General features: G+C 33.3%; 1 protein-coding gene across 5 annotated transcripts in view; it reads left to right on the top strand.

Annotated features, from left to right (window-relative positions):
• Nucleotides 1-14,946, top strand: part of Naaladl2 (N-acetylated alpha-linked acidic dipeptidase like 2) — a 1,254,678-nt gene that overhangs the window by 354,412 nt on the left and 885,320 nt on the right. The window contains exon 1 of one of the 5 annotated variants that reach the window (XM_058586182.1): nt 10,616-11,510. The exons of 3 other annotated variants lie outside the window; for them this stretch is intronic. Coding sequence is in view for 1 of the 2 variants with exons in the window: in XM_058586181.1 (XP_058442164.1) it covers nt 11,468-11,510 (43 nt within the window). In the remaining variant the exon portion in view is untranslated. Of the gene's footprint in view, nt 1-10,615; nt 11,511-14,946 lie in introns of those variants that run through there. One more of the 5 variants, XM_058586181.1, reaches the window with a different exon arrangement.

Here is a 14,946-nt window from a genome sequence, read left to right on the forward strand (position 1 = left end):
TTAACAAAATATGATTTATACATACAAGGGAATATTGTTTAGCCTTAATAGGGACAACATTATGACACAAGCTACAAAATGAATGTACCTTGGGGACATTATACAAAATAAAATATGTCTATACAGACAAGTAATATATAATTTTAAATTCATAGAGACAGAAAATAGAAAGGCAAGTGCCCTGGGCTTATGGGAGGAAAACAATGGTGAGTTAACTTATATTGGATTTTAGTTTTGAAAGATGAGACTATTTTGAGGATTGGTTGCACAACACTGTTAATATATTAACACTATTGATATATTAACACTATTGAACTATACACTTAAAATGTGTTAAGATGGTAAATTTTTATTTTATGTATGTTAATATAATTGAATTTTTATATGGCAAAATAAATTGATTTCTAAAAATAATTCAGCCTTATCTATGTTCATATGCAAAATTTAACCTGGTTAATAAAATTAAGATATAAAATCTCTAGAAGAAAACATAGAATAACATTCATTTTGATTTTAGATTTAGCAAATATTTATTAGATAGGACAGAGGAAACATAAAATAATTGATAAATTACACTTTATCAAATTATAACCTTCTGCTACTGTAGAAACACTTAAGAAACTGAGTAGATAATCTATGAACTTGGATACAGTATATACAATATTTGTATCTAACAAAAAATTATATTCACGTTTATAAAGAACTGTGTTTTATCATTAAGAAAGAAAAAAATCCAATAAATAAATTATGTGATGGCCAATAAGCATAGGAAAATATGTTCAAAATCATTAGACCTCAAAGAATTGCAAATTAAACTCACAAGGAGATAATGCTATATAACTGTTAGAATGGCTAAAGTTGAAAAGACTGATAATACCAACTGCTAATAAGGTTATGGAACAAAAGGAACTCTCATCAATTTTGTGTAGGATTCTAAAATGGTAGAACCACTTTAGATAAGGGTTTAACAATTTCTTACAATGTTAAATGTACCCTTTCTATATGATCCAGCAATTCTGTTCATAGTTATTTACCCAAAGGAGATGTAAACAAATGCCAAAGCCAGACAGATTAAAAATGCAGTTCTTTTTACATGAATTTTCATTAATGCTTTATGCATAATTGTTCAAGAAAATGTTTACACTTTATTCAACAGATTGAGCTTAATCCCTTTCCCTAGCCCCAAACTTGAGTGTAGACTGTACTTCAAGACTCATTCTCATGGATACATTAATGAAGAAATGTGGATGTTTGATTTGGAGAGTAGGTCATAAAGGGCATTGCAGACTCTTTTTTTCTTCTAATAGCACATTCTATAGAAATATACTTTCTTTGTCTTAAGGACACCCCTGAAGCAGCTCATTAGAGTGGTCCATGTGAGTAGGAACTGAAACTTCCTATCAAAGCCATCAAAGAATGGAGTCTCCAGCTAGTTTTGGAAACAAATTCTTCAACCCCATTTAAGGCTTCAGATAATTGTGATCTGGCCAACAGCTTGAGTTCACCATGAGAAACTCTTAACCAGAATTATCCAGCTAAGTCATTCTCAGATTTCTGACAAAGTTATGTGAGATAAAAGAGTACTTACTGTATGATTCTACTTATATAAAATTCCACAAAATACAGATGAATGCATAGTGACATAGAGGTTATCAGTGTTGTCTACATCCAGAATTGTGGTAACGAGTGGTATTAAGTGGAAAAGTCATAAAATAACCTCTAAGAGTGATGTAAATGTTCTATATTTGAATGTTATAGGAGTTGCAAGGTTAAATCAGCTTATCAAAACTCATCAGTTATAGTTTGGATCTGGCATGCCCCACAAGGTCTCACCTGTTGAAGACTAATCCCTAGCTCATGCCATTATTACGAGATGGTAGAAATTTTAGGAGTTATGATATAGTTGGAAGGTTATTAGAGGTATGCCTAATTAGGGGTATTATTATGGTTTGGATATGAGGTGTCCACCAAAAGCTCCTGTGTTAATGCAGGAATATTCAGAAGTAAAATGATTAGATAATGAGATCTGTAACCTAATCAGAATGGACTGATGGGGTGGTAACTGTAAGTCAATGAGTCATGGCTGAAGGAGATGGGTCACTGGGGATGTGCGCTTGAGGGTTCATCTTCGCTGCAGTACCACCTCTGTTCTCTCTCCCTGCTTCTTGGCCACCGTGAACAGGGCAGCACTCGCCACCACACCCTTCCACCATGATGTCTGTCTCATTGGACCTAGAGCAATGAATTCAGCAGACCATGGAATAAACTTCTGGAACCATGAGCCAAAATAAACTTCCTCCTCTAAGTTGTTCTTGTTGGATATTTTGGATATAGTGATGAAAAGCTGACTAACACAGATATGTTGGGACTCTGGCCTCTTCCTCTCCCTTTCTTTCTGCCTCCTGGCTGCCATAAGATGAGCACCTGACTTCTGACCTGCTCTTTTGCCTTGACTTTCCATCCCAGCACAGGCCGAGAAATAATAGAGCCAGTGACCATGGACTGAATTTGAAGCCAAAATTAACATTTCCTCCTTTTAAGTTGATTTCGCAAGTATTTTTTCACAGCAATGAAAAGCTAACATGTCATCCAATGGTATCCTTACAGTGGGTGCATATTTTGCATGTACACTTTACCTCAGCAGAGAAATAAGATTACACCATTTTTTTTCTTTCTTTCTTTTTTTTTTGCCATCAATAGTGAAAGAGAATATGGAAAACATTTCTATAAAATTGCTTATTTATAAAAGATAAATTTCTCTTTATATCAGAAGGTTTTTTAAATTATTGAGTATGAGCATGTAATGGAATTTTTGTAAGTTTGTTAATTTGAAATTCAAGTTTTGCAGTTCTGATATGCTTATTTGGTGTTAATCATTTATTATTATACTTACATAATTTTGTATGTTTACATAGTAACCTTTGAACACAAACAGGGAGGAAGTCTCTCATGACTCAGTTATTAAAAAATCAAAGGGTCACCTCTTTAAATGCTTCAGAGTTTAGGCCAGTAAGATAAAGCAAGAAGGACTGTACCCCTAAAAAATAGGCCTAATGCTTCTATATTTTAAAAATAAGTCTTCAGAAAACCAAAAACATAAGAGCAGATAATTCCAAAATTTGTGATATCATAAAATTCCCCACAAATTAGTGAGTAGAACGTTCTCTTCAAATTTAACTTCAATAATTTAAAATGTATTTTAAATTTCTTGATATATTTCAAACTTTTATCTTTGATGAAACTTTAACTATCTTATTTCTTAGAGGTTAATGGGAATATTCCTATCTCAGTTAATTTCTTCACACCATGTGAACTTTGAAATATTTAAATTTCAGATTGGATACCAATTTTGTGAAAAATAATGAGTTTCTAAGTTTTTAGGTAATGTGAAGCAATTAAAAATTTTATCAAACTGGAAAAATGGGAATTTACAGAAGACTTTGTGAAAGAGAAGTAAGAATACAAGAAACATTTTGAGTTATTAAACTTTCATTCCTTTTCTTAATTTTATTATAAAGATTTTGGGAGAAAAGCAGTATAATTTTGTTGTGTTTTTTTTATTATTCAATCACCAAGTATTTATTAAATGTTTTTGAATCTGTCAGATCTATGAAAACAGCAACTAATAAATACTCTGAAGGTATGCTTTGAGAGCTGAAAGGCAGGGCCAATGTTAAGGAAATAATAATTAATTGATATGTTAGAATATAGGGAGACGAAAAGTTTTAAAAGAGACAGGAAGCAGATAATGAAATAAGTTACTGCAAGGTAACTTAAGCCCTGGTATTTCTGTCCCTATTTTCATATTTATTCATTCTTTAAATTGCTCATATATTGTGAGTCCCTCATCGCCCAAGGTGGTCAGATAGGATGTTTTCAAGCATCATCTTGGGATATTTTTCTTTCATAGGTATCTCCCCATTTGGCCTATTATCCTGAAGAATCCACCCAGAGAAGCTGTTTATCTGTCTGTCTTCATTTGTACTTTCTTTCCCCCATTTTGTAAATCTGGTCTCCATAGGAAAGACAGCAGCTTTTCATTTTAGAGAAAAGTCTATTTTAAGTATTAGCTGCTTGGGGGAAGGTGGGGGACTTTAATCCTTCATCTCCTTTTCTTTAACAATGCTAGCTGGCAGGTAGTCAGCAGGAAAGTAAAAGTGGAGCTTTCAGAAAGAAAACATTCTCTGTAGAAAGTAGTGGCCCATTATGATGTTGAACAAAGTAGTTCTCCTGGAATCATTTTCTAGGAAAGCATGCTAAGCCTTTTTGACTTTATTATTAAGCAAAGAAAGAAAAGAAGGGACACTAGAGAAAGAAAGAGAGAAAAAGAATAGAAAGAAAAATAAAAGGAAATTTAAAATTAAAGGAAAAAATAATGGAGCAAAATGACAAACTACTTTTCTCTGATCCACATAATTTTTATGATTATCTTTTGTTCATATTTCATGAATTGAAGTGAAGACATTTAGTGTGCATTTTAATAAGTGACTGTTAGTGTTCCTGAGTTAATTTTGGACATGTTCATCTATTATTAATATTCTAAGATGCTAAGTAAGGGGAATAGAATGTCTCTAAAGATAATGAGAAACATCACCTCTTACCTCAGCTGCACCCTCACACAGTTTAGATCCCAGTTGTAGTTAGAGAAAGCTCTTATCCCTGAACAGCTGTTAAATGCTGCTTTCATTTAATTAGTATTAGTTGTGTCAAGGTTGGCAACAATTGCTGGTTGAATTTTGGTGTTGCTTTGGGTTATCATGAAGAGACTGAAGACTAGAAAATATATCACCTCTCAGCCTGAATGACTGAGTCCTACTTGCAAAACAGTATCTGAGCTATATTAGATCACTCTGAGTCACACAATTGAAACTCCTGTCTTTAAGACTTTTCATTTTGTTTCAGGATGTTTGATGGAAAAAAAAAATACTTTCATGTTAATAATACCATTTAAACATTTTATTGAATTTTTTAATAACATAGAGAAATCATTCTGTCACCTTGGTTTTCCTATTAATGTTGATATTCTAGAGGTTTTTCTCTTGATTTTTAATATGTCCTAAAATTCCCAAATTGATACATTCGCCATTTTATGCTTGCATCCGTTAACATGTACATTCCAAATTTGTTGGCATTAATCATTATTTGTAATTAGTTTTATATATGTGTGAACATGTGAATTGTATCTCCTGTTATAGTTCTGTGACAGTATTAAATAGATTTTTAAATCATCTTAGCATTTTCCCTCTTTTAGATGATGCTTAGATGGCTGTCACAGTCACACCTTTGTTGGGAGGAATTGGTATAAGAAAATGACTTTCTGGTCTGAAAAATAGTTTTGTATTAAAGGCAGAAATTTAGCCTTCCCACTCTCAGTGGATTTATATGAATGAGGATGACAAAGCTAACAAGATAGTTTAAACTTTCTGGCATTTAAGTAAATGTTTCATTATCCTAATAGAAAGTATGTAACAGTGTATACTATTATTACAAGCATATACTTAATGTCTTGTTACATATTTCTTTCAGAATATGGATTTAGGATGCTATTCCCAGCAGCAGATTAGAATGCTTTTCAGTATAACTCCTACCTGACTTCCAACTTGGCACCATTATGTGCCTGTTATGTTAGATGAGTCACTTTATTTCTTAATTACATGAACTTATCTGCAAACCATCAGTAATTTTTAAACTACTGTGCATGTGTGTGTGTGTGTGTTCAAATATAAAATATAATTTGTATAGCTCTTTGACTTCTTTATTTAACAAAATTGTAGTGGCAAGATCATTAAAATGACAACACTGTCCTTGACTTAACTTATTTCCTTGTTATCGAATGCTCCTTTACTTTAAAACAGTTACTTTTTCTTCAACAATATTAATTTTCAAAAAATTCTGTGTGCAATTTCATAAAAAAAGCAACAATTGAAAGTTTAGTTAGTAGTATCTAAAAGGATAGTTTTACCTACCAGACAATCCTAAAACAAGACATCAAGTACGCTTTCCTTATTTTGAAACACTTTTTTATGTTTATGTGTCTAGAAATGTAAATATGATTATGTATGTATTATATATTCAGCTGCTTGGAGTATTTGTGAGGATGTCAGGCTCTGATAGAGGAGCTAAGTGGGCTAGAATGTTAATGCTGAATTAAGGGCCACTGGGATGGAAAATCATAGTGATAACATGTTAACATTATTGGCTGTGGGTTTAATGAACATGTAAGCATGGAAATTGTGTGATTCCTATGCCTTAGGAAGATCACTCTGGAGGATGTAGAGAGGATACATTAGATGTAAAAGAACTTTTATTTGGGGGAGTATCTTGGCAAGAGACAATAATGGCCTCACTTAACAGAAATGGAAAGTTAAAGGGATGGACTTCGATGACAGATGAGGCACAGAATTGAAAGGACTTTAGTACTATTTAGGAAATGTAAGGGAAAAGCCAAGAACATATCCTAAATTTCTGCCTAGAACAACTGGGTAGATGATAATACCCAGATCCAGAAAAGGGAGGCAGAATATGTTTGGTTGGTATTTCTAAGTATGAGAAAATATTAATTGATCTCTACCCATTCTTTTATACTACATACTTTGTCCTTTTTCTGGAATACCCAACCATCTTCTATCTGGTAGGTCTTATAGCGATTTAGTATCTATGAATATCAGACAATTTACACCTAGGAATTTTTGGCTACAAATAACCAATAGAACTTCCAATTTTAATGAAGAATATGTATTCTAGAAAACTAGATGATGAAATGCCTGAGTCTAACACCATATGATTCATAATATCAGGTTAACTTCATCATTTTAAAACCATTGGCTTTATTTTAACCAAGAAAGAAAATTTATTAAATTACTTTAATTCAGAAAATTTGTGATAAATTCACAACATTTGAATATATTTGTTCAATTTGGTGTGGTTTCACAGGGTTGAGGGCTTGCATTGGGGTAATATAGAGAAAGTTTCCTATTACTTGTCTGACACAATGTTGAACATTTAAATATTATTGCATTTAATTTTTTCAAACATTGTTACTTAGCTTCTTTGTAGATCTGGAACAGATTTAAATAGGTTGAACATCTAAAGTAGGACTGAATGGGAACTACATTTGCTTTATTCTAAAATGCAGGAAATAGATACTGTTAGACGATGCACTTGAAAAGAGAACACATCAGCTTAATTTTTGGAACTTTAATCTTGACAATCTATCCTGGTAGATAACATAGAATTTCTCTTCAACTATCGGGATTTGGGGAAGATTGGTCCCAGTCTCTCTATAGCAAATACTTTTACTTCTGTTCAAGTACTGTCTCCCGCCACCCACCATTACTGGGATGCTCTACACTGACTTACATTTTCCAGCCCTTGTTACTTCTTATTTTGATACAAAATCTTACTGGATTATCCAGATCAGCCTCAAACTTGTGATCATTCTGCCTTAGTCCCCAGAATAGCTAGAATTACAGTAAGTGCCACCATGCCTGGCTCTAATAATATATTGAAGGATTATAATTATAAGTGTTTTAATCCTTTTCTATCCAATCTTGTATTTTTCCTTTTCTGTCCATGGTTTTAATGAAGTTACAGTCTATGATTTTAATAAAGTTAAATGGATCTGGAAGTTTACAGACCAAGGGTCCCAGGTTCCATAACATGTGACATCAATGTTTGGAACTTGGTAAAAACAATTTGTAATTTTCTTCAAATTTTCACATATATCTTTCTTGAAAATCAGAACTAAATAACAATAATCAGTTCTATAACTGACCACATGGGTTTAACCTATAACATTAATTTCTTCACCATATATAGTTTATAGGCAGGACCTGAAAGCACATGAAAGAAAATACAAAAGAAAAAGAAAATGGAGGAAGACTTTGTGGACCAGTGATGCTTTATTCAGCACCAGAGGGGCACATCTTTGGTGGATGGAAATAGTGGCAGGCCCCGACAAGGGTATGGATTTTATATGGCCTTATCAGAGCCAGGTCATGGGAGGAGCTAGTTACTTTAGGTGTGCCCTCTTGGTGGGCAGAACCAGGTAATGGGAGGGGTTTAGGGTGGGGCAGGAGGACAGGTAGATAACCATATCTTTGAGGACCTTCAACCTGAAAGATGAATTATAGTATTTATAATATTCTCCTTTGGCCTTTCTCGTCTTCAATTTCATAATATTGGGGACACAAATAGGAAATGTAGTTAGACATATTGTTTTACATTGTTCCATCTAAGTTTAAAAATACATTCAATAAATTTTACAGAAAAGACTCAGAATGCATATGGAGGACTCATTCATTTTGAGCCTTTCAAGATTAAGAGAAATTTCTTGATAATGTATATAATTATGTCACTTTCCTTTTCAGCATCCACTGACACTGTTCTGGCTAATGCCACCAATGCCATTTGTTTTAGTGGTGGTGGTGGTGGTGAGGTGTGTGGAATTGAAATTAATGCATAAACATTGTGGTTTGGGGTTTTTTTTCATTTACTTCTGCCTTGAACTCTTTTTTGGAACATTTCACTATTGTCCTCATATCTTTTTCCTTCTAACTCAATTTTTTCCTGTTCTTAAAGGTAAATCTACCTACTTCCCCCATCTCTTCATTTTGGAGTTTGTAATTTTTGCTTTCTGGAACATCCTCAGTCATCTTTTATAGAAGCTAATCCCTATCTTTATTTTCTTTGAGACCCTCTAGTCCAACCTTTATGATGGACTTTTTATTCATCTTTGGAATAGTTGGTGAAGGTGTATTATGTACCAGGGATTGTGCTAGCGGCTAGGGTGTGGTGTTGAACACTGGGGCTATAGCATAACAGGATGCCAGGACAGAAATAATTAAGCATTACTTACAATGCAATATGACAAGAGCCATGGAGAAGTTAAAAGTTGAGAGTTGTTAAGGGACATCTGGGAGCACATAGAAGGTCCTTAATCCAGACCAGGCTCAAGAAGAATTTCTGCATATGAGTCAGTCAAAGAGGAGGTGAAGAAATTTTCTAGGCATGTACAAAACTTTTGGGTTATATATTTCTAAAATCTCCTGGAAAAAGTTTTCCAGGTATTTAAAAAGCCTTATGAGGAGATGGGTGTGGTGGTGCCCACCTGCAATCCTAGCAGCTTAAGAGGCTGAGTCAGGAGGAGTCAGCATTGGTGAGGTCCTAAGCAACTCAGTGAGACCCTGTCTCTAAAAAAAATACGAAATAGGGCTGGGATGTGGCTCAGTGGCTGAGTGCCCCTGAGTTCAATCCCTGATACCCAATTTAAAAATTAAATTAAAAAAAATAAATTTTAAAAAGGTTTAGAATGGGAGAGACAAAGTATATGTGTGTGGCACTTCATTGTAAATGGTTCACTCTATTTATATTTATGGTATATGAATATTTATATTTATGAATGTGTATTTTTATTTTTTTCTATGGATCTACAAAAACTCTTGTGGTTTCTGGTGTTTATGTCTTTGTGATTTTTCTTGTCTCAAGAATAGAACTTCTGTAATCTACTTTCATTATAACTTCCCACATCCTAGAAGTTCTAAATCAGCTCTTAGAGAATGGACGCTTTATTACTGTTATTGACTAATTTTAGGTGCCTGGGGCAGATATGTAAATATACTTCCAAGTTTGTCATAATGAGTGAGGATTGATATGTATGTTGCTCTCTTATGGGGAAGTCAGAATGTGATGATTATAGTGCTGTATTGGCAAACATTCAATTTCAGGTTACTTTCAGTGAAGTATGCAGCATGGTTCATATGTTACAGTATGTAACTGGCGTAGGCAAAGGAGTAGTCTCTTCTGGAATACACCACAAATATAAATTAGAAACTCTTGAATAATTATGAAATGGTTTTACCATGATAAATTGGGCAGCTTCTTCATATTAGATGAGGAAACAGATCCCGAGAGGTAATAAATAAAATTTGTGTTGATTTGTTAAAGTCAGGCTTGCTTTAATTTCTGGCACTTCTGAGAATAACTGTTCTAGCTGTTTGCCTTTTTTGTTGTTTACTTAATTTATATAATCAACTTTTGCAAATTAATTAACTAGCAAACATGGTATACAAATTATTTCAAATAAAAAATGAAAGAATTACTAAGGGAAGAGTTTGAGACTTACTTGTGTTTCAAAAGCCAAAAGTTGAGGAATTCTAGAAGGAGAAAGTGGAGATTTTCTATATATTATGTAAATAATAATAATATTTTATTTACATAAATAAAATATTTAGATAAACTAAATAAAATTTAATTAAATTATTCACCATCCATTTTTTTTTTTAAATATAGGAAAACAACAGTCTGGGTGAGAGTCCACTTCATGCAGCTGTGTAAAGGCTGACTTTCTAAATCTCTAATTCTTACTGAGTGATGATCACTTGTTTGAGAAGTGTGCACCATAAAACTTATGGTAAACAGAACTTAAATAAATCACTTTAATTTTGTGATCTTCTGTCACATAAAAATTAACATTCAAAGATAAATCTCCAATTCATGTCTGTTTTTCACTAGAGATTATTTTTGTTTGAGGCATAAAGTTAATCTAATTTAATACTCACCTTGTCCCTATGCAAATATCAGTATTATCCTTCTATGGATTAGGATATTGAGACCCTCCAAGATGGGAGTAAATAACCACTTTAAGTGTTTTAAGTTAATAAACAGCACAACTGATGTCAGAGCATAGTCCATGACATCAGTGATCCAGTTTAGCATACTTTCTTCTTACTGGGAAAAGAACAGAAGGAAGGAGAGAAGAAATAAGACAAAGGAGGAACAGAAAGAGGAGGAAATAGAAAGTGCTGTCTGTTTTATATCATTCACAATCTTTAGGACAGGCGACACATTATTGTGTTTAATCTTCATATTAATCTTTTGAAATGGATATTATTCTATCTATGGTCCAAGAAACCAATTCTCAAACAAGTGTCACTCAGTAAGAATAAGAGATTTCAAAAGTCAGCCTTTACACAGCTGCATGGAGTGGACTCTCACCCAGACTGTTGTTTTCCTATATTTAAAAAAAAAAATGGATGTTGAATAATTTAGTTAAATTTTATTTAGTTTCTCTAAGAGAAACCAGAGAAACAAAACTCTGGCTCTGAAGCAAGCTCGGTGTGTTGGTCATATCAACGCTCTTTCAGAGAAAAATATCAGCACATTTCTGGACTGACGTGAAAGTACGGAATTCAAAGATTCAAAGTTAATATCAAAACTGAAACAAAGCCATGTTTTGTGAAACACGCATTAATAGGAGTACGCTGGATCAAAGGATGTGATCTCACTTCATAGTCAAACAGGTCCTGCAAGCCCAGGTAATACGGGAAGCAGAATGGTAATTATTCACAGAAGAAAGCAGGTAGTATACTGTTACAATACTACAGTAGAAAGTCAGAAGGTCACAAAGCTTGCAGGGTAACTGACACAACTTGAAACTGCTTGGCTTCCTTTAAAAAGAAATAACAAAATGGGAGAGAATCAAGCAAGCTTGCCTAACACATCTTTGCAAGGTAAGTGCCAATAGCCTATGAAATGTTCCCAGTCAGAAATTTAAGCAGTGTTGATAGCTCTGTTTCTGTGTGTGTGAGTGTGTGCGTGTTCACACACGCAAGCACGCATGCCCCCATTGTGTTTTCCAGGTGTTCTATGAGGGTGGGGAAAGGAGGTTGGGGTTGCTTATGGAGAACACGCATGCTGTCTGTGTTGTGTCCAGTATCTTGACCAACAGAGAATCATAAGTTCAGTAGAAAGTAAGAAAAAAAAATTTAATCTCCCATATCATGCTGGAGAAATTGTGCAACCACCTTCCAATGTGTTTTCACATTGGACCTTTTCTAACATTAGCAAAATGTTGATTTTTGTCTCTACCTGTGGAATTTTTTCTTGTAATCAGGAATGGCTATCTCTGGGGTATACCAGCTAAGTGTCCTTGTAATTAATATAACCCCTTTTTAAAGGGAGAAAACAGGAGCTCAGGAGAGAGCTTATCAGTTGGGCAGAGCGGTTTGTTTTACAAGTCTTACTTAATCAGATACCTTTGTCCTTTGAAGGGATTGGCTTTGTTGACACTGACTTGACAGGCATCTATAGTTAGGCTTGTTGTTGGAAACATGCAATGCAGCTCTCATATTTCACTTTTTTTGAGTGAGAAAAGTTTTAAAAAAAAGTAGAAAATGGGCCTAACAATTACTTATTGCAAAGATTTCTGGTAGTCTACTTTCTTGTAAATTATTTACCATCTTTATAAATGAAATTTTGATCAAGACATATTCTTGAAAACTTACTTGATAATCACTTTGTTAATTATGTTCCTGTGAAACTACAAACAATATGGCACCAAGAAAAATATGTAAACTACACAGTTTTCCATTAAGTGAAAATAATCAAAAATATAACTACACCTATGAAATATAACACATTTCAGAATAATAATCAGGTAATTGTAGATATGCCTGATCATAAAAGTATTTTATCTACTTCATTGCTTACTTGTCGTATTTTTCTTTGATTTCTTTTAGTCTTCTTTACACCTGCTTAAGGATCCCAGAATCTTATTTTTACTCTGTATGTTTTCTAAATATTTTGAAGTACTATGTAAAATGCTATTATAAAGCTTTTTAACATAAAAGATTAACAAAAAAAATCACTTAATGAATTTCATCAAAGAGAAACAAGATAAAAGCCTCATTTAGCATGATTCATAATTTATTTGTATGCTTTTTATGGACCAAATGGTATTATGATAGTATATGATTATAACAGATTCCTTTTGTGTCTGTAATAGTTTTCCCTTGGAATAGCATATGAGAAACTCGTAGGTTCCTATGGATGTTCATATAGTAATGATTTTGTATAAAATGCATGTATCTGGAAACCAGCTGAATAGCTTGTCCTAGGCTGTATTGGAACACTACCTGTCTGTGTTTAGGGATTGAAATAGCAAGGAGTAAACAGACCTATTCCCTCTTCCCTTATCAACAATCTTTGTTTGGGGATCATGGTGATATTTACTTCTTATATTGGAGTCCTGACATGTATACAGACATTTTTTTTTTTTCCTTTTGCTCTGGCACTTTGATGCATGTTAGGTTTCTAGCAATAGTTATGTTCTTTCTGTGTAAGGGTAACTTTCCCTTTCTCATATCCATATAGATGTATAAAATGCAACTACTTTCAGAATTAATAATCAACATATCAGAAAAAACATGCATAACATTTAATTTAAAACAAGTGCTATATTATATAATTTTAATACCATGGTTTAAGTTAAGGTATCATGTACCTGTGTCTGTAATACATCTGTAGTTGGGGAACACTCATGAGACCATATTCTTTTGTGTACTCTGTGAGAACTTTTCAATAAGGAATGTGGTATTCTCTTCTGATCTTATCTGAATTGAAATGTATCCTTGGTTAGTCTACAAATAGTTCAGATCTGTCTTCTTGGAGTATTGAATGCTTTAATTTCAGACAAATTTGCATTAAGATTATTAAGAGAATCTACTAATCAGAGTTGAGAAATGAAGGTACTTCAGTTGTAGGTTTCAAATTATATATGAATTCTTAAAATTTTAAAGGAAAGCATTGGAGAATAATTACAGCTTTATTTGCATGTACAAGAGATTTTGATATGTTTGTATAGTATCTTATAAAACAAATCAAATATATCCTGGAGTCTTCATTTGGAGAATTCCCTAATATTATTGTGTTCACTGTGAAATACTCTATTCTATATCTGAAATTAAGTTTCAAAATGATCAAAGTAAATGAAAGAGGGTTTTTAAATGTTTAATTTTGCTTTTTACTTAATAGCACTTATAAAAAAGATGTCTTTGAAATTATATTAATTATTATAGATTCTACACACAAATGGATGTTCTTTTGAAATAACTATGCTCAAATACTATGCTTTATACATTCAATGTATGAATGATTGACTTACATAATTTAGCTCTGAGGATATTATATTATCATTAAACTATCATATATATTATCATTGAAACTCCATCATATGCTTTGGATAACAATTATCTAAAACTATTTATCTAGTTATTCTGATTCACTGTACCATCTCTAGTTATAATTTGGATGGTATTATCGTGTGAATGTGACCCCTCAAATTCATTTGTTAGAAACTTAACCCCCAAGGCAATTGTACTGGAAGAAGGGACCTTTGGGACTCGTTCAGGTTATGAGGCCTCTGTTCTCGTAAATGGATTAATGCTACCTTGCCCTTCTGCCTTCTGTCATGAGGATGCAGCAGGAAGGCCCACACTAGTTTGGTGTGGTGGTACATGCCTGTAATTCCAGCAACTTGGGAGGCTGAGGCAGAAGGATCATGAGTTCAAAATCAGCTTCAGCAACTAGGTAAGACCCTGTTTCTAAATAAAATTTTAAAAGGTTTAGGGATGTGGCTCAGTGTTTAAGGCCCACTTGGTTACCCCTGTTACAAAAAAATATCCCAAACTAGATGATAATACTTTGATCTTGGTCTTCCTATTCCTAGCCTCCAAAACTGTGAAAAATAAATTTTTGTTTATTACCCAGTCTGAGCAGAACAAAACAGTCTAAGACAGAAGGCCAGAGTAGAATTGTTAAAGATTATTCATTTTAGTGCTATTCCTGTATGTGACTGAACTACTCATATACCCAAGCACCTGGTTGCACAGTGTCCTTGTATGAAGTCCATGTACTAATAACATCTAATGTTTTCATTAGCATCGGGAACCCATTTTTCCCTAATGAAAATGAAGTTGATCCAAGGCTGTCTTTAGCATAATGTGAACAGATCTCAGTTATCCTTTCAAATATAAAAAGCAATCTCTCTCTTTCAGACCCAATGTCAATATAACCCTAAGAGAAATTAAGATGTTGTACATGAAGGTTTATAATATTCTCTCGATCCATAAAATGACTTATTTAGGGAAAAACAATGTAAAACTTTTT

This window comes from Marmota monax, unplaced genomic scaffold (assembly GCF_021218885.2).
Source record: "Marmota monax isolate L192 unplaced genomic scaffold, Marmota_monax_Labrador192_F-V1.1 WCK01_AAM20220418_F8-fsc00074, whole genome shotgun sequence".
In the NCBI taxonomy this organism is placed as follows: domain Eukaryota; kingdom Metazoa; phylum Chordata; class Mammalia; order Rodentia; family Sciuridae; genus Marmota; species Marmota monax.